We start from the raw sequence: 20,646 nt of genomic DNA on the forward strand, positions 1-20,646 counted from the left end.
CCCTTTCCCAATATTCTTATCTCCCATAATGCATAAATTGGTATTTAAATACCTACTGCTAACTTGGTGCATTCAATCTCTCAGGTCTATTTACAACTGCTTCTAACCCTCTTCTGTTCCTCTAGTGAGTGAACTTCTCATCAATAAAACCTAGTATTTGCAAGACGAAAATAACATCTCTAGGTTGGCATGTGACTTTGCACAACTTCACATATAGTAAGAGTGGCATATTAATTAGGGATACTTAGAATCTTAGGTCAGTTTTGTAATGAAATTTTTCAGGGACATTTTAAGGGTATTGAAAGACCATAAACCTATGTTAAATTACTTCATTTTTTTTAAACAAAAGGGTCTGAAAAGGTGACCTACCTTTATGTGACAGGCGTAACCGGGGGTGAGTGGTATCAGCTGTGTGACCTCCTATCCAAAGCGCCAGTAAGTAACCCCACAGGAGCAAGGTGATAATGTGCCCAGCAGATCCCATGCTGCTGGTGCTCACCGTACGAGCCCTCGATCCGCACTTTAAGGCAGGTTTGAGTTTTACTTAGGACTTCCCTCCAGGGGCAGCGTGCGAGAGGCTTTGTCAGAAATCGAGTGTGTTGTCATCAGAAAGCACAGTCCCAAAGTGCCATTTGTCAGGCTGTATTTCCTCGGGACAGTTGTTTATAAGCCGGGAGCAAGAGGGCATTCCAAGGAGTGAGTCGTCAGAGCCATGTCCTCTCTAGATCTGTCTTCAGCAACTAAGCCGGTAGATTCAGGAAGAAGCAGTATTTTTTTAGTCACTTCTGCAAGCGGTTCATTCAGAAAAAGAAAAAAAAAAAACGAGCACACGCACTGTCTTCCCCGGCGGAGCTCTTCTATTCTAAGCCTCTCAGAAGTCAGCCTCTTGCACTGACTTGCCAAACAGCTAGTTTTAATTCACCTTTCACCTTGCTAATTAAAAACAAGAAGTGCCATTCCCTCTAGGAGTTGCAGGATCCACCCAGCAGGGATGCGGTTCTGTCAGCGCGTTGTGTTTACAGGGAAAGTTCAGGCAGGGTCGAGCCGCTTACTTGCCGTTTCTAGGAAGTATTTTCTGGTCCACGTGTCCTGCTCCGATCCTCCAGTTATAACTGGCCTCTCGTTACTCAGCCGCAGGAGAGAAGTCCGCGTTTCGGTGGCGGTGTCTGGGTGGGGGTACGGGGGCCAGGAGGGGAAGTTACATACAATGGGCTGATTATTTAAGAGCATGTAATGAGCCAGAATGGGGAGTCAGGAAGGGCTTTTAAATGCCCACTCACCAAGATTAATCCTTGAATAAATACAAATTCATTTAAAAAACAATTTGTTCATCACCATCTATAACCAATTTTGTCAGTGTGTCCCTATAGGTTTTTTCATGTTTAAGGCTTTTTGTATTGATTACATCCTAGACGTGCTATTTTCAACTCTTGTATAGAAAGGGTACTTCAAGTGCCTGAAAAAATGCCACCTGCGATTGTTTCATAGGTGTCTTAGAGCTAACAGATTATTTTGCTCAGGCCAATTAAAAGCAAATCCTTTTTTCTAAAGCAAGTCGGAAATTGCACCTCAAAGCTTAAGAATAATTAATTTTTTGGAAGTATTTTTCCCCTAGTTAAGGTAACTATGGTAAACTTGAGATCCTCTACTCAATGGATTTTGGTAAAGCAGATATTAGAAAACTCAAGATGTGAAATACCTTAGGCTCAACTGCTCTGCACTTTCAGAGTTTATTTTCCAAGACATTGTGTTTGTGTAAATAAGGCTAACACAATAGGTCAACTCTAACAATCTACTTTCAATCAATCTCAAAAACTAAACCAAACAGTGTGTAGCTGTTGGCATGGAAATGAATAGTATTATTCTAAGATACCAATCAACTTGAATACATATTTGATAACGTGATAGTTGAGAGTTAAGTGGCAAACAAATGATCTGAAGTATGATAGCAACTTTTTCTTATTCTGTGTTTTAAATGGTAATGACCAAGAAAATTTTTTGAAAATTATGTTTTTTTTTAAATCATGTGTTTATAACAACAACGAAAAAAGACTGCCCCAACGTTCTGCATTCTATGTAAGCAAATGTAAGCTAGGCATTCTCTACCCATTTTTCTAAGCATGATATGTTCTTGCATAAGCAGAGTATATTTAGCAAAATGTAAATGTCACTGGGTATTATAAATAATTAGATTTCCAAGGTCTACAAAAGATAACGTATTCTAAATATTATTTAACAGTAAAGCAACATGAAGTATTTAGAGACTTTTAACCTGGGGTGGTCCCTGTAGGCGCTTGCATATTTTAAAAGCCAGTCTGATGAGCTACAGACCTAAAGGTTGCTCTAAATGTGATATACTGTACCTTCGGAGCCCTGTTACTTTCTCCTAGAATTGAAGTAACTGGAAAATAAATAATGGCTTTAATATGTTTTCTTATAGTAGAATTCTGTGAAAAGTAAATGTGGTACCTGTAATTTTTATCACAAATGTATGGCTACTGTCATACAACTGAAGTTCTACTGAGGTTGCTCAATACCTATCCCAATTCTATTATGCAATTGAAGCTATGAGTCAGAATTGACCAGATGGCAGCGGATTAAGTCATTACATCCATTTCTTTAGGACACAAAAATCACTCCATTAAATGTGGATGGGGGACAAATGTTACAAAGGCCAGTTATATACTCAGGTTGTTCTTCAGTTTTACCTGTCATCCTTCAGATTAGTGTAGGGCAATATGGACCAAAGTCCAAGCCAAATAATAGGTTTCTTTGGATCCCTCAAATGTGCTTTGGTTTATCCTTCAGTCATCAGTGTTATTGCGTAGTCTCTTCAGCTCCCCTACACGTCCTTCTGCCTTTCTCTCTACAGATAGCAAACATAAATGATTCCTCAAAATTACTATTAAAAAAACCAAACATTAAGAACTATTCATAGCCCCAAGTACCCCAATGTGGCTTTAGTCACTAGTATTAGAATGAAGATTCTTTGAGACCAAATCAGTCATTTACCTCAAAAATTTAAACAAGAGCAATACTCAGGAGTACAGTCACCATATAATTCATCAGACAAACAAGACTTTTTTTTGAGCGTGAAAGAAGACTCTCTTAATAATTACATGTAAACCAAGATAAATCTAAAAAGATCACACTGTTAGTCACCCTACTCAGGAGACATTTCTAGACGATACCCTGGGGAATCACAGAAAGGAAAAGGAAAAAAAAAAAATCTTAACCACCAAAAGTAAATGAAGAGCCTTAGTGGACTAATGAGCTCTGGGACTGGGAACAATATCCGGCAGTATTATTGCACTTGATTTGAGAGGGGTCAGGCTACCAGTTTGAAAAACACCGGAAAATATGGATTACAAGGTGAAAAGGAAAATAACAATTCTGGAGGAATTGCCAGTCAGGTCAAGTACCTTATTCCAGAAATCTTCTGCCTTTGTTGGTAGTTTCATACCAAAGCATGAAGAACAAGGTCAGCCTGGTAGTGAGAAGAAAAGGTGAATGGAGTACTTATCCAGAGTTCAGGGGTCCCCATGGTGTGTTCTGTCACTGGCTGTCTAATTTTGAATAGTAGAAGAGCAACTGGCCTCTGGAGCAAGGCCAGCTTGTAGAGCCACACTAACTAATGCTGAGTCATGTAAGGTATTGTTGTTTGTTGTTAGATGCCATGGAATCAGTTTCCATTCCCAGCGACCCTATATACAACAGAAGGAAACAGTACACAGCCCTGTGTCATCCTCACAATTGTTGCTATTCTTGAACCCATCTTTGCAGCCACTATGTCAGTCCATCTCCTTGAGGGTCTTCCTCTCTTTTGCTAACCCTCTGGTTTACCAACCATGATGTCCTTCTCCAGGGACTGGTGCCTCCTGATAATGCATCCAAAGTATGTGAGATGAAGTCTCGCTGTCCTCACTTCTAAGGAGCATTCTGGCTGTACTTCTTTCAAGACTGATTTGTTTGTTCTTCTGGCGGCCTATGGTATATTCAGTATTCTTTCCCAACACCATAATTCAAATGCGTCAATCTATCTTCAGTCTTCCTTATTCATTGTACATCTTTTGCATGCATATGAGGCGATTGAAAATACCATGGCTTGGGTCAGGCTGCTTTAGTCCTCAAAGTGACATCGTTGCTTTTTGACACTTGAAAAAGGCCAGTTGCAGCAGACTTGCCCAATACAATGCTTCTTTTGATTTCTTGACTGCTGCTTCCATGGGTGTTGGTTGTGGATCCAAGTAAAATGAAATCCTTGACAACTTCAATCTTTTCTCCATTTATCATGATATTGCTTATTGGTCCAGTTGTGACGGCTTTGGTTTTCTTTATGTTGTAGTGTAATTCATATTGAAGGCTGTAGTTTTTGATCTTCACCAGCAAGTGCGTTAAATCCTCTTCACTTTCAGCAAGGAAGGTTGTGTCATCTGATTATCACAGGTTGTTAATGAGTCTTCCTCCAATCCTGATCTCCCATTCTTCTTCATATAGTCAGCTTCTCAGATTTGCTCAGCATACAGATTGAATATGTTGAAAGGGTACAACTCTGACACACTAGTTTCCTGACTTTAAACCATGCAGTATACCCTTGTTCTGTTAGAACTACTGACTCTTGGTCTATGTACAAGTTCCTCATGAACACAATTAAGTGTTTTAGAATTCCCATTCTTCAAAAAGTTATTCATACTTTGTTATGATCTACACGGTTGAATGCCTTTGCATAGTCAATAAAACACAGGTAAACATCTTTCTGGTATTCTCTGATTTCAGCCAAGATCCGTCTCACATCAGCAATGATATCTCTTGTTCCACATCCTCGTCTGAATCCAGCTTGAATTTCTGGCAGTTCCCTGTCAATGTACTGTTGCAACCACTTTTGAATGATCTTCAGCAAAATTACTTGTGTGTGATATTAATGATATTGGATCATTTCTTCATTCTGTTGGATCACCTTTCTTTGGAATGGGCACAAATACAGATCTCTCCCAGTCTGTTGCCCACATGGCTGTCTCCCAAATTTCTTGGCATAGACTAGTGAGCACCTCCAGCACTTTACTCGTTTGTTGAAACATCTCAGTTGGTATTCCACCAATTCCTAAAGCCTTGTTTTTTGCCAATGCCTTCGGTGCAGCTTGGACTTCTTCCTTCAATGCCAACAGTTCTTGATCATATGCTACATCCAGAAATGGTTGAAATTCAACCAATTCTTTTTGGTATAGTGACTCTGTGTATTCCTTCCATCTTCTTTTAATGCTTCCTGTGCTATTCAATTTTTTGCCCATATAAACCCTCAGTATTGCAACTTGAGGTTTGAATTGTTTCTTCAATTCTTTCAGTTTGAGAAATGCCAAGAGTGTTCTTCCCTTTTGGTTTTCTAACTCCAGGTCTTTGCACATTTCATTATAATATTTTACTTTGTCTTCTTGAACTGCCCTTTGAAATCTTCTGTTCATCTCTTTTACTTCATCATTTCTTCCATTTGCTTTAGCTACTCTACGTTTAAAAGCAAGTTTGAAAGTCTCTTCTGGCATCCATTTTGGTCTTTTCTTTGTTTCCTGTCTTTTTAATAACCTTTTGCTTTCTTCATGTATGATGTCCTTGATTTCATCCCACAACTTGTCTGGTGTTTGGTCATTAGTGTTCAAGGCATCATATCTATTCTTGAGAGGTCTCTAATTCAGGTGGAATATACTCAAGGTTGTATTTTGGCTGTTGTGGGCTTGTTTTAATTTTCTTCTGCTTCAACTTGAACTTGCTTATCAGCAATTGAAAGTCTGTTGTGTAGTCAGCCCTTGGCCTTGTTCCAACTGATGATATAGTCAATTTCATTCCTATGTATTGCATCCATTGAGGTCCACACGTACAGTCACCGTTTATCCTGAAGCCCGTCACTGTCAGTGATAGGATAATATCCATATGCCTAAGACCAGTTAGTATATCTATTTATCAAATTTATGTACCAACCACTACTGCCAAAGAAGAAATTGAAGATTTTTACCAATTTTTGCAGACTGAAATTGATCAAACATGCAATAAAGATGCATTGATAATTACTGGTGATTCGCATGTTGGGTACCTGTTACAAAAAGCACATTCCTGAGCTCCATTCTATGTTCACAGTTTGTCTAAAGTTGTATATACTAAAATTTGAGTTTTACAATGGTTCATGTACCCACACACACACACACACACAAAAAAAACAGTGTAACCCAACATTAGACATAAGTCTGTCACAGTCACCAGTTTTATCATAATGACAAAAACCCGTCACTGTCGAGTTGATTCTGGCTTATAGTGATCCTATAAGACAGGGTAGAGCTGCTCCATAGAGTTTCCAAGGAGCAGATGGTGGTTTCAAACTCTTAACCTTTCGGTTAGAAGCCAAGCTCTTCTAGTTAAAATTTAAATTATACTTATATAAAATGGGAACAATACCTCAGGCTTGATGTCTTAGCATGCTACATAAATTATATTTTCTAATACATATGAAAACAAATAAAAGGTATATAAATTTATTTCTGCTCCGCTTATCTTGCATACCATGTGTCTTAGTCGTCTAGTGCTGCTATAACAGACATAAAAAAGTGGATGGCTTTAACAAAGAGAAATTTATTCTCTCACATTCCAGTAGGCTAGAAGACTGCAGGGGAAGGCTTTCTCTCTCTTTCGGCACTGGAGGAAGGTCCTTGTCATCTGTCTTTTCTTGGTTTGGGAGCATCTTAGCGCAGGAACCTCAGGTCCAAAGGATGCGCTCTGCTCCTGGCACTGCTTTCTTGGTGGTATGAGGTTCCCACTCTCTGCTAGCCTCCCTTTCCTTATATCTCTTAAGAGATAAAAGTGGTGCAGGCCACACCCCAGGGAAACTCCCTTTACATTGGATCAGGGATATAACCTGGTAACGGTGTTACAATCCCACCCTAATCCTCTCTAACATAAAATTACAATCACAAAATGGAGGACAACCACAGAATGCTGGAAATCATGGCCTAACCAAGTTGACAGATATTTTGGGGGGTCGCAATTCAATCCATGATACCTACATCCTCAAAAATATTTGTTCTTTCTCTCCTTCCTGGGATATGGAAAACTGTGCTTCCTAGCACTTGGCAGTTATATGAAGCAACTTGACTATTCTGGCCAAAGAAATGTGAGCAGAAGTGCTGTGTGTCACTTCTGGGCTGAAGTAGTGCAAGATCTATCTCTAAGCAATTCTCCTGTCTTTCTCAAGTCCTCTCTCCAGTAAAGGAAGGGGCCTTACATTGAAATGGTGAAATCACAAGATTGAATCATCTTTGGTTGTTGAATCACAGCATGGAGGACACTCCGCCTGAAAAGTTACCCTGACCCATAGCAGACTTCATATGAGCAGAAACTGAACTTATATTGTTAAGCTACTTTGTTTATTTGTTATCACAGCATAGCATAATCTCTCTTGGCTAAACACACAAAGTTTACCTCCCCATACTTTGAGAAATGTGCTCTTGGACAAACATAGCATCAGTGAGTCACTGATCTTGTGTTCCTTCCTACCTACCACTAAAACTGACTTCAACAGGAGTTACTAATGCAGCCGGGGAGAGATCAGGATACTTGGGGGATAGATAAGGGATAAAGTGATTCCCCCGTCACTTCTAGAATGGGGACAGATACTTAGCTTTTGCAGTTGAACACTGTACACAAAAGTAATATCATAAACAGTATTTATAAGTGAACAACATAGTTTTACACTTCAAGAACATTTTGATGTAAACCGTTAAGTAAACCGAAGAATAACAATTGCAATGATAAGGATCTTTTTTTAGAAGTAAAGATAAAATTTCTCTATGGCAGCCATGGCATTTTAGCTTTGATAATCTCTGTTCTCCTCCTGCTGTTCCTGTTATTCCGGTGATCTCTGGTCTGGAACAACTCAAGGGTCCTAACGATATGTCCTGCTATCATTGCTGCTGCGCTGTTGCTGCTGTCGGTGCTGCTAGGTTTTACAGGCCAAGACTGCTGATGCTTCTATTGATAAATCAGTTCAGATGCTGTACATCAGAGAATTGACGAGGAATTCAGAAGTCTCATTCAGTGATACAAAGTGTGAAGAAAAACAGGTAACTAAATTATTCCTGATTGGATGGTACTAAGAGTAGCCCCAGAGAATGGCCTCCTATCCATTGGTACCGTATGGGAACCAACCTAGTTACCTACGTGAAAGAGGTTGGGCTGAAACCACTCCAATGTCATTGTTTAGATAGCTAACAATTCCAAAAATTAGCCCTTTTTTCCTTTTCATTTGGACTAGCTGTTCTAAGAAACAAAATGACTCACAAAATTTGAGCAAACTTCATATTTTATAAAATTTCAATTTTTGTTTGTTTCTGACTTCTACTAGGTTTATTCTCACTTTGTTTGAGGCCTGCAAAAATAAAGAAAAACAGAAGAAGCATTTTGAACCAGGTGAAAAATAAATTGCTGTGGAGTTGACTCCAACTCATGGTGACACCATGTGTGTCAGAATAGAGCTGTGCTCCACTGGGTTTTCAATGGTTGATTTTTTTCTGAAGTAGTTTGCCAGGTCTTTCCTCCAAGGCACCTCTGGATGGATTCAAACCTCCAACCTTTTGGTTAGCAGTGAGTGTGGAGTCGCTGGGTGGTGTAAACCGTTAACAAGCTCTTCTGCTAACCATAAGGTTGGAAGTTTTAGTTTACCTGGAGGCACCTCACAAGACCTGGTGATCTACTTCTGAAAAATCAGCCATTGAAAACCCTGTGGAGCAGAGTTCTACTCTAATATGCGTGCAGTAGCCATTAATCAAAATCAATTTGATGGCAACTTGTTTGAGCTAGGTACTGGCTTTAATTTCCTTTAATAAAAGAGCAGTGATATTTCTCATGTCTTCTTTAGGTATAATGAGATTACATGTGTCAGTAATTCTGAAAAATCCTTTAATTTGTAGATCTTGAGATGATTTCCCTACATATACTTTACCTCTTCCTTATGGGTTACACAGATTTCCTAGAAAAGAAAAGGCAGAGCTCCAATCAGTTGCTTAAAAAAATGTACAGAAATAGCCGTAATATATTATAATTGATCGGGTTCTATGTGTATTGTAACATATTTTTGAGTTATTGCTGGGCATTGATGGCAAATTGTTTGTAATATTTAACTGATATTACTCTCTAATAATACTGGTTTGTAATAAAAAATACATGATTAGTAATGCTATCCTCAACATCTAGCACCGTGCTTCAAACCAATTCCCTTTCGGTTAAATAAAAAATAGTTAGTGCTAATTTGATGTTTTCTACATGCTAGCTTTTTTTTTTTTTTAAGCATCATGCTTTAACCCAGACAATACCTCTATGCACTAGGTACTATTTTTATTGTCACTTACAGATAAGGAAAATCTGGGACACAGATGTTAAGTAACTTGGTGAGGTGAAATACTGGCAAGTGTTAGAACCGCCATTTTATACCCAGACTCCAGGACCTGTGTTCCCAATTACTACTCTTGTCTTCTCGGAGAATATTATTTAGGTGAGAATTCATAATTGCTCTTCCAAATTACACTAGCAGGAATGTATCTTTAATAAATTTTAATAATGGAGTGTATATAGTTTTAAAATAACTTTTCAAGGCAGTTGGTCTTCAGTTGACTCTCAGGCTCTGTGGCTGAACTCACCAGATAAAGCCCCACATCCGAGGTTGTGTTGGAAGCATACTCTCTTCGTACCATTTCAGGTTATAGAGTGCCTAGCTCCACAAATTATACTGATTTGGTTAGCTGATTAAATACTGACCCTTGCTGACTGTTAAATTTGACTACAAATCTCTTAGCTTGGTAACCAGGTATAACACTGAAGCTAAATACAGTCGGTAAAGTTATTAAAGAGCAAATTCTTAAGAGAACTAAGAAAATAAATGTTTTAAGTACAATTGTTAAGTAATAATGATTATTCTTATTCTGAAAACACACACATACATACATACGTATCTCTATGGTTGCAAAAGGAGAAAGAAGTTTCCAAGAAAGGATTTAAAGATAATAAGTCACTTACAAATAGTTACTGACGTTTATATTATTTTGTCCAAAAGATTCCAACATTTTCAAACAACGCTACTGCTAATGTACCTAAACTAAAGACAACATTTTATACCCTGTCGACTTAAGATATGGACTCAGTATGAGACCAATAATAAATGCCATAAACTGCAGTAAAGAAGTTATCCATCCACAGGCCTCTTTAATCTCCTTCTAGAACTTAAGACCACCCATATTTTTTGTCTTCCTGGAAAGAAGTGATTTAATTTTTTCAAGGTTGGTTTCTTGATTTTTTACTTAAAAAAAAAAAAGGACAGAAGGAAAAAAAGGAAGGAAGGAAGAAAAGGAAGAAGAGAGGGAGGAAGGTAAGTGATAATTTAATGTAATTATTTTTTAATTTTTTTCTTCTTTAAGTCTTGAGTTCTCTTTTCCTTGCTCTGTAATCTCTTTTGCTTTCATCATTTTTTGCCTACCAGTGCTGAAGCCAGACTCAAACCAGTTGACACGGAGTGATTTATTTAACAAATGTTTATTGAGTGTGTGTTATTTGCAAGACTCTCCATGAGATCTTAAAATATTTGGAGACCAATACATTGTTTCTTTCTGTTAATTATTTAGATAATTTCCTTAAGTATTCCCTTTGTCTTGAGAGAGGACAAATGACCAATAGGTAAGCATAACATGAATTGTGTCCCATTATGAAAGAAGAGGAAGAATATAGATAAAGCCAGTGAAATTATCCATTGGTCAGTTGGCAAGAAACAGAGCAAAAAGTTCAAATGCTTTGTAATGTTTTATAAGTATCTTCAATTGCCATACAGTTGGCAAATGAATATAAAACTTTTTGCATCACATAAAGCTGCCATCAACCCAATGAATATACCTGTTTCACATTAGAATAAATGGAAACAAACACTAACTTTAAAGTTGTGAAGAATCTGACAGAAAATAAGTGTATTCAAAATAAATCATATTTTGGCTTTGAAAGTGAAATTTAGAGTTCAAAGGAATCTCAATGACCAAAGAGAAAACTTGGCAGAAGTCCTAGGAAGACTGTTTCCCCCCAGGGACTTCCTTTCCTTAACACATTCCAAATAACTAACCATGGAAGAGAGGAGAAAATACATGGAAAAAAGGGTGTTATATAGAACCCACTGGTGAGATCCCAAAGATGAAACATGAAATCTAAACTCATCATTTCATGTCACCCCTTTTTTTGCTTTACTGTGATTTCCACAAATGATCTGGCAAAACTATTATTATGTGTGAGCCAGATTTTACATAAGGCAGGATTTCAGGTATAATGTAGCGTCTTTTTATTTGAATCTGGTATTTTATTACTCTGATTATTTTTGATAGAGTGTGCTTGGAGGTTATTGTGCGTTACCAAGTAGTTCTGGCTCATTACGTTCCAGTACATAACACTAGCACCATGTGGAGGCCAGCACTGGTACTACATGTCTTCAGTTGTCCACAAAATCATGTTATACAAGCCTATTTGTACTCACAATTTGTTTCCCATTGCAAAACAAAGAATATGCTTTAGCCAATGATACTGTGACACTTTATGTTCTGAGCATAACCACTTTTTACGGCTGATATAATGGGTCTTGCTGGTTGAGGGGAAAGGGGCTTAAATGTTCCTTGCAGAACATTTAAGACTTCTTAAGAACATTAAGACTTCTGTTAAGGAAATATTTCTTAGCAAGAGGCTTAGAATTTTGAAGAGATGATTATAAATATGTCTGAAACAAAGACATTAAATGGGAAAATGTGTCTTGTTGATTAAAATGTGTTAATTAAAATTTTAGCAAACTCAGATGAAAATTTGATAGGTCAGAGAACTCTAAATTGAATCAGTTCTGACTTCATGACCATTGTGCCTCATACCTGAAACTTCTCTGATGTTACTTTTACTATGGGATGATGATATAACTGCTGTTTCCTCTTTATACATCCTCACATTTTTATAATAGGTAATAAATAATACAAAGCTATGAACAGAAAATATCAACTATTTTATTTTATTACTTATTATTTTCAATGAAGTAAGCTTTTAAGCATTAAAAATATGGTGTGTCATTCATTTACCTATTTATTTAGATAAAAATTTTGCTGATTTGCTTAAATTCCCTAATGTTGTCTCCCTTAGTGTTAACTGAAGCAATTCCTTGAAAATATTGCCTGTATTCCGTCTTCATCTGTTCCCCTTTCATTTTCTCCTGAATCCTCTTTATCCCTTAGAATTAGATTTGGTTGCAGGTGGTAGAAAACCTAAAATAACAATTGTTTAAATCAGACCAAAGTTTACTTATCCCTCATGTAAATGTCGTGAGGGATAAGTTTGGGGCTGTTGTGGCAGTGTCATGACCATTAATGACATGAGCTCTATCTTGTTCATCCATTCTCAGTAGGTAGCTTTGATAGCACCACCCAAGCTCCAGTCATTGCATCCTTTTTAGCAGCTAGCAATAATTAGGACTTAATGAAGAAGGACATACCCTCTCTTTTTACGGGCACTGTCTTAGTTATCCGGAAACCCTGGTGGCGTAGTGGTTAAGTGCTATGGCTGCTAACCAAAAGGTTGGCAGTTCAAATCCACCAGGCGCTCCTTGAAAACTCTATGGGGCAGTACAACTCTGTCCTATAGGGTCACTATGAGTTGGCTTTGACTTGACAGCAGCAGGTTTTTTTTTTTTTTTTGTCTTAGTTATGCAGTGCTGCTATAACAAAATACCACAGATGGATGGCTTTAAAAAGAGAAGTTTACTTCCTCACAGTAAAGTACGCTAAAAGTCTAGATTCGAGGTGTCAGCTCCAGGGGAAGGCTTTCTCTCTCCGTCAGCCTTCTCATCAATCTACCCTGGAGCTTTTCTGTGCAGGGACCCCAGTCCAAAGGATGCGCTCTGCTCCTGGTACTGCTTTCTTGGTGGTATGAGGTCCCCCTGTCTCTCTGTTCACTTCTCTCTTCTACGTCTCTAGAGATTGCCTCAAGACACAATCCAATCTTTAGACTGAGTCCTGCCTCACTAACACAACTGCTGCCCGTCTTTCATCATCAACATCATAGAGGCAGGATTGACAACATATTGGAAAATCACACAATACCAGGAATCATGGCCCAGCCAAACTGATAAACATATTTGGGGGGGGGCATAATTCAATCCATGACATTCCATTCTTTGGCCTCCCAAAAATCACATCTTTGGAACATGTAAAACATATTCCCCCCATCATGTCATAGCAAAAGTCTTAACTCCAAATCCAAAATCCAAAAATTCTTCTTTATCTGTGAAATCTAGAATACAAGTTATTTGTTTCCAAAGGTACAATGGCAGAACAGGCACAAGCTAGACATTTCCATTACAAACGGAAGAAACGGGAGGAAAAGAAGGGATAACAGGCACCAAGCAAGTCAGCAGAACACATACATTAGCCCTCAAGGCTTTGAAAGTAATCCTCTGTTTTCTGAGACAGTTCACACAATGGCCCTGCCTTCCAGACTCTAAGTATTGGCCACACTCCAGATTCTATTCTAGGTGGAAGCCCCTCGGCTCTGGGCTTCAGCTCCACTTTCCAAGCCCACTGGGACAGCAACTTTGCTCCCTTGGCTTTAGACGCACCATTTTCCTTGTCCATCTGAGCAAAAACTCCACCCTTAGAAAGACCAAAGGCCATGGCTCCACTCTTTGAAACCCCTGAGGTCATGGCCATATCTTTTGTGACTGAATACAGTTCAGCTTCTTGTGTTCCTTGTCTCCTTAGCTTCTGCTTCCTGGTTTCTTGGCCTCTCAGCTCTTGGACCTCATGCCTGCATCTGCCCTGTTGGGACAAATGTTCCAAAGCTCTGTAGCTCAACCATTAAATGCCTGGAGGCACCCTACTCCTCCAGGAAGCCTCCTGCACACAGGTATTCAGCTGTCTTGCTTCATGGGTCGGCAAGCCTAGTTCGACCAATAAGTGCCCAGAGGCACCCCACTCCACCAGGAAGCTTCCTGCACAAAGGCACTCAGCTCTCTCACTCTGTGGGTTGGCTCCAGTGCTGTCTGGTGCTGGTCTCCTGGCTCTGCTGCTGCTGGCTCACTGCAACTGCTGCAGGTCCTCTGCGACTGCTGCAGGTCCTCTGCTGCTGTTTCTCACAATCTGCACTTTCTGCAGTGTTAACAGTTCTCCTCACTTCCTTCTGACTCTTCTATCCATTCACAGTTTCAAAACCACTTCCACATTTTAGGTATCTGTTAGAGTAACACCTCACTCTTGGTACCAAATCCTGTCTTAGTTATCTAGTACTGCTGTAACAGAAATACCTCAATTGGATGGCTTTAACAAAGTTTATTACTTCACAGTAAAGTAGGCTAAAAGTACAAATTCAGGGCATTGGCTCCAGGGGAAGGCTTTCCCTCTCCATCAGCCTTCTTATCAATCTTCCCTGGACTAGGAGCTTTTCTGTGCAGGCACCCTGTCCAAATGACATGGTCTGCTCCTGGCACTGCTTTCTTGGTTCTATGAGGTCCCCCTGTCTCTCTACTCACTTCTGTCTTTTACATCTCAAGAGATTGCCTCAAGAAGCAATCCAATCTTTAATAGATTGAGTCCTGCCTCACTAACACAACTACTGCTCATCCTCCCCCGTCAACATCATAGAGACAGGGTTTACAACATATAGGAAAACCCCACAGTACCAGGAATCATGGCCCAGCCAAATTAACAAACATTCACACATTTTTTTTTTTTGCGGGGGGGGGGGGCACATAATTCAATCCGTGACAGGCACTTTCTAAAATTCATCATGTTTCTGACTTCTAAAGTTTTGAGGGCCATAACATTCAGACTTCGGATTTCTTCTGCTCTCTATCTATACTCTCTCGCCGTGACGGATTTGCAGTGTCAACTTCACTAAGCCGAACTATCTTTCCCAGAAGTACGTTTTCTGTATGTTTCCAGTTGGGGAGGATCACAAGAGTACTTTGTGGAGCTTTGGAGGATGGAAGAGAAGCAGTCATTTTGTATCACACACACTGTTCGTTTATCTGTTGGTTGACTTTATTGGTTTGAGGTAGTGCTTGGACCTCCACTTTCCCCAGGAATCTCCTTCAGCTACTTGTCTCCTAGGCCAGGTATGTGTGCTTAACTCTGTGACTAAGGGCCCTGGCTTCTTCAGGTCACTCACACCGCCAAGGTCAAAGGCAACAAGAATTAACATGGTTTCATGGCATCCTAGTGGAGTTCCAGTTTATGCTTGTGGATTCCAACTTGTTCTTCCTCTCCTCAACTTTAAATCCTTCTTTTCTTTCAACTGCCTGTTCTGTGTTCTTCAAACTCCAGCCTCAGCTAAAAGACAACAGCCTTTCAGAGACTGCTTAAGCAGCTCCTACAAATCCCACTAACAAATCCATACCTATCTCCTGGTAGTTCTGCTTTTTTGATTGAACCCTGACTGATATACCCTCTAGTAATCTCATCCAGAAGTCCCTGGGTGTTGCAAATGGTTAACATGCTTGCCTGCTAACCAAAAGCTTGGAGCTTTGAGTCCACCCAGAGGCGCCTCGGAAGAAAACTCCTTTGAAACCCTGGGGCTGTCAAGTCCATTCCAACTCATAGCGAACCCATGTGTTGCTGAGTAGAAATATTCCATAGAGTTTTCTTAGCTGTAATCTTTATGGAAAGGAGCGCAGTTGTCACAGTGGTTAAGCGCTTGGCTGCTAACCAAAAGGTGGGTAGTTCAAATTCACCAACCACTCAGTGGGAAAAAGATGTGGTAGTGTGCTTCCATAAAGATTCAAAAACCAAAAGCAAACCCATTTCCACTGAGTTGACGCCAACTCATAGCAATCTTATAGGACAGAGTAGAACTGCCCGTAGGGTTTCCAAGACTGTAATCTTTATGGAAGCAGACTACATCTCTTTTTCCCACTGAGTAGCTGGTGGGTTTGAACCATCCACCTTTTGGTTAGCAGCCAAGATCTTAACCACTTTGTCACCAGGGATCCTTCCCAGCCTTTGAAACCCTACAGGCAGTTCTACTCTGTCCTATAGGGTCCCACTGAGTAGTAATTTACTTGATGGCAAAGGGGTAAACCTTTATGAAAGCAGTTCACCAGGCCTTTCACCATAGCCAATGGGGGGTTCCAGTAACCAACCTGTAGTTTAGCATCCATGGCAAATCACTTACACCACCTCAGAAGAAAGGCTTGGTGATCTACTTTTAAATAATCGGCCATTGAGAGCCCGATGGAGAACAGTTCTACTGTGACACACATGGGATCCCATGAGTCAGAGTCGACTGGATGGCAACTAGTAAATCTCATCTAGGACCATGGCTTTTCATAATATTTATGTTAATGTTCCCAAATTCATTTATATCAACACAGTCAACTCCTCAACTAGATTCTAAACTTAGACATCCAACTTCCTTCAAGACACCTTCACGTGAATGTTTTATAATCATCTTTATCTTAACATGTTCAAAGCAGAATATGGGTTTCTTACCCGCACTTCACCCCTCCATCTGTAAACCTACTTCTCCTCTCTCAGTAAATGAGATGGCTAGGCCCATTACCGCTAATGCTTTTCTGCATATCAATTCAAGTTGAATCCTTATCGTTCTTTATGAAGCCCTTCCTTTCCTGGACTTTTGATTTGTCTTTAACCTTATCTATCGTCTTCTTCCTCCATCACAGTCAGGGTCTTCTCCTTGATAATTCTCCATTAGACTAAGCACACTCGCACTTCAGGGACTTTGTACTTGCCTTTTCCTCAGCCTAGAAGGCTTTTCCCTCAAAAATCCATGACTTATGCAATAATTACTCCAATGTTAGAAGCTGAAAAAATTAGAAGCAATAACTAAAAAAAAAAAAGTTGAATACAATTAATTATAATTTAAAATGCTGAGCACTAAATCTTATATTTCAGCTACCTACCCCCAAAAAATTTTTTTTGGACCAATAGCTATACTGATTTTTTTGCATGAAAGAAATTTTTAGACCGATATTTAGAATTATTTTATAACATCTGTAAAATAGAGATAGTAATAATAAGCAAGGAAGATTGTTTTTATGTTAACATTATCATATTAATATACATAGATATGTTTTCCTATTTATTTATTTTGTTGTTAAATAACCTGCATAAAGGTCTGTAAAAGTGTAGGCTTTTTTTTTTTTCCTACCATGCAAGCAATGATTAAAAAAAAAAAAAAATTTTTGTTTCTTTAAGGCTGCATCTTATCAGGTACTTCTAAAAATGACATTACCAAAAGCGTAATTCATTTTTCAGAATTTAATAGCTTGGCTGTCATGTCATTGCTAATATTCCCTATTTTTAGAGGCATTGCTATAGATGTGTCTCCTGTGTCCTGGTGAATAGATGTAGGTACCAAGCAACCCAATACCCCTCCACTCCCTGTAATCAAGTGAATGACCTTCGCAGAAAGACAATCTACCCTCACAGAATAAAGAGAGCTAATATCTTGCAATCAATATAAGAATACTTTTGACCCATTATCAACAAGGTCAGAATTTAAAGGGATAGACAATGCTTTTGAAAACTATACTGAATAATTAATATACAGAGAAGACTTTTTCTAAAATCTGTGTCTTAGAGAAATTTTATTTATAAGAATTTGTTTTCTTGGAAAAGAGATTTTTTAAAGAGGTTTAAAAAAATATTCATTGCTTACATGGTGAGATAATGATGTCCTGGAGAAATTTATACTCCTTGATTAGTTGACTTTACCATTAAAAGACTAGGCATTTACTCATCTTAATGTGCAGTAAGCATTTGTTGAAGAATGAAAAAAATGCAAATATTTCTAATTAAAATTAGGTTAAGCTTTATTATTACCTGAAATTAACAATTAAACATGAGGAAACTTTTGGGGATGATGGATATATGTTCACTCCCTTGGTGGAGATATTTTTACAGGTATATACATGTGTCAAAATTGTCAAGTTGTACTATTTAAATACGTTTATAATATGTTTATAATATGTCAATCTGTATGCTGAGCAAATAATACGAAAAGCTGGACTATATGAAGAAGAACGGGGCATTAGCACTGGAGGAAGACTCATTAACAACCTGCATTATGCAGATGACACAACCTTACTTGCTGAAAGTGAAGAGGACTTGAAGCACTTACTGATAAAGATCAAAGACCACAGCCTTAAGTATGGATTACAGGTCAACATAAAGAAAACAAAAATCCTCACAAATGGACCAATGAGCAACATCATGATAAACGGAGAAAAGATTGAAGTTGTCAAGGATTTCATTTTACTTGGATCCACAATCAACAGCCATGGAAGCAGCAGTCAAGAAATCAAAAGACGCGTTGCATTGGGTAAATCTGCCTCAAAGGACCTCTTTAAAGTGTTGAAGAGCAAAGATGTCACCTTGAAGACTAAGGCATGCCTGACCCAAGCCATGGTATTTTCAATCACATCATATGCATGTGAAAGCTAGACGATGAATAAGGAAGACCGAAGAAGAATATTGAATATATACCATGGACCGCCCAAAGAACGAAGAAATCTGTCTTAGAAGAAGTACAACCAGAATACTCCTTAGAAGCAAGGATGGTGAGACTGTGTCTTACATACTTTGGACGTGTTGTCAGGAGGGATGAGTCCCTGGGGAAGGACATCATGCTTGGCAGAGTACAGGGTCAGTGGAAAAGAGGAAGACCTTCAACGAGGTGGATTGACACAGTGGCTGCAACAATGAGCTTAAGCATAACAACGATTGTAAGGATGGCTCAGGACCAGGCAGTGTTTCGTTCTGTTGTGCATAGGGTTGCTATGAGTCGGAAACGACTCGACGGCACCTAACAAGAACAACAAATGTCAGTTAAACCTTAATAATGCAGCTAAAAAGAAATTAGTAATTAAAATATTAAGTATAAAATTTTGAACTTAACAATCTTTTTAGAATTATAGTCATTTATGATGGGCCCAGTATAGAGAAATTTAGAAAAGAAAAACATGTTCAGTCATCATGCTCTGTTCTAAATATAAGATGATCATTTAAAAGTATATATGACATGAAAACACCCTCCTGATACAAACAAAAGTTTGTCTAAAAAGTTATCTTTTGTCCTCTTAGTAGTGACCAAAACTTTATTTTGTTGAGACTGTCTGAGAGTCTCAGAGTCAGTCCCTTCTTCCCCTCAACAGGGCACTGTGTCCTTCCCACCATTCTGGTAGAGATGAGCAGACAGCAGCCACCAGACCACACCATGTTCAGTACTCATTCTTCTCAAAGGTAGTTACTCATTCTCCTATAAAAAGAGTGATGTTTTGGAGCTCATACTATTTGAATTAACCACTCCCGCCTATTGATGTTGCCTACATAGAAATAGATAGCTAGCTGCCATAACTTGGTGACCTTATATACAACTGAACAAAATGTTGCCCATTATGCTCACAACCACTGGCATGTCTGAGTCCATAGTTTCAGCCTTTGTGCCAATCCATCTCACTGAGGGTATCCCTTGCTCTCATTGACCCTATCTATACTTAACCAAACATGATGTCCTCCTTTAACGAATGATCCCTTTCTGACCCTATCTTACCAAGCTTCCCCATAACCTCCCATCTCTTGGTCACAACTTAGATGCTACTATCATATAGTTGCTCTACTTCCAAAATCATTAATTCTCTAACATCTTCTGGCAGCACAACTGTTAAGAGCTCAGCTTCTAAATGAAAGTTTGATGATTTGAACCCACCCATACACTCCATGGGCGGAAGAACTGGTGATCTGCTCCTATAAAGATTAGTGTCCTATGAGGCAATTCAACTCTGTTACATGGGTTTTTATGAGTTGGAAATGACTCAACAGCATCCCAAAACAGCATCCTCCAGCTTAATTTCTCAATCCATCCATTCCTAAACTTCAGGGCTTTGCAAGCCGTAGGGTCTCCATCGCAAGGACTTAACCTCTACCCTTGTTGTATGAAAGCAGCTATAGATATTAGGCAAACAAACAGGCACAGGTGTGTTAGAAATGAAAAAATTTATTTATGGACACTGAAGCTTGAAATTCTTATAATTTTTGTATGTCACACAACTTTAATCATCCTTTATATATTTTCAACCATTTAAAAATATAAAACACTTTTTTAGCTGCAGATTATACAAAAATAGGCAATGGGCCAGATATGGCCTGTGGGCAGTAGTTTGCAACTCCTAGTGTATTTCATCAGGACCTTTAGATTTTTCACCTTTTGATTTTCTTCCAATCCATTGGCTCTCTCCTCTCTTTACTTCCTTCCTAGCCCTGTTTAGAGTCTAAGATTTCTTAGTTTCAGTAATGCTTTTGTGAATAGCCCAAACTCTTTTGTCCATCTCTCCCATTTTTCAGCCATCTCACATGACACCAGCCTTGGACTTGCTTTTTTTCATGCGTAGGCCCAAAGTAACTAGACAGTGCTGCAGAAAGTCATGGCAGGGAAGATGGAGGTCACACTAAAGGTAAAGTTAGAAACACTAACTCATTTGGGCCCTCTGTACCGCCCAGAAAACTTAGGAAGTTTTACTGCTGAACTCATCATCCTACTCTTAGTACTTTCTTCGAAGACATTTCTTCTCAAATGTCAAATCTACACTCCCAC

At 38.9% G+C, this 20,646-nt stretch overlaps 1 protein-coding gene across 2 annotated transcripts in view; it reads right to left on the minus strand.

The window, feature by feature from the left end:
• Positions 1 to 1,066, minus strand: part of SEMA3E (semaphorin 3E) — a 279,353-nt gene extending 278,287 nt beyond the window's left edge. For both annotated transcript variants that reach the window (XM_049893056.1, XM_049893057.1), the window contains exon 1: positions 370 to 1,066. In XM_049893056.1, the coding sequence (XP_049749013.1) occupies positions 370 to 484 (115 nt within the window). In that variant the 5' untranslated portion in view covers positions 485 to 1,066. The remainder of the gene's footprint in view (positions 1 to 369) is intronic.
• Positions 1,067 to 20,646: the final 19,580 nt, after the last annotated feature.

The sequence above is a fragment of the Elephas maximus genome, chromosome 8, assembly GCF_024166365.1.
Source record: "Elephas maximus indicus isolate mEleMax1 chromosome 8, mEleMax1 primary haplotype, whole genome shotgun sequence".
In the NCBI taxonomy this organism is placed as follows: Eukaryota; Metazoa; Chordata; class Mammalia; order Proboscidea; family Elephantidae; genus Elephas; species Elephas maximus.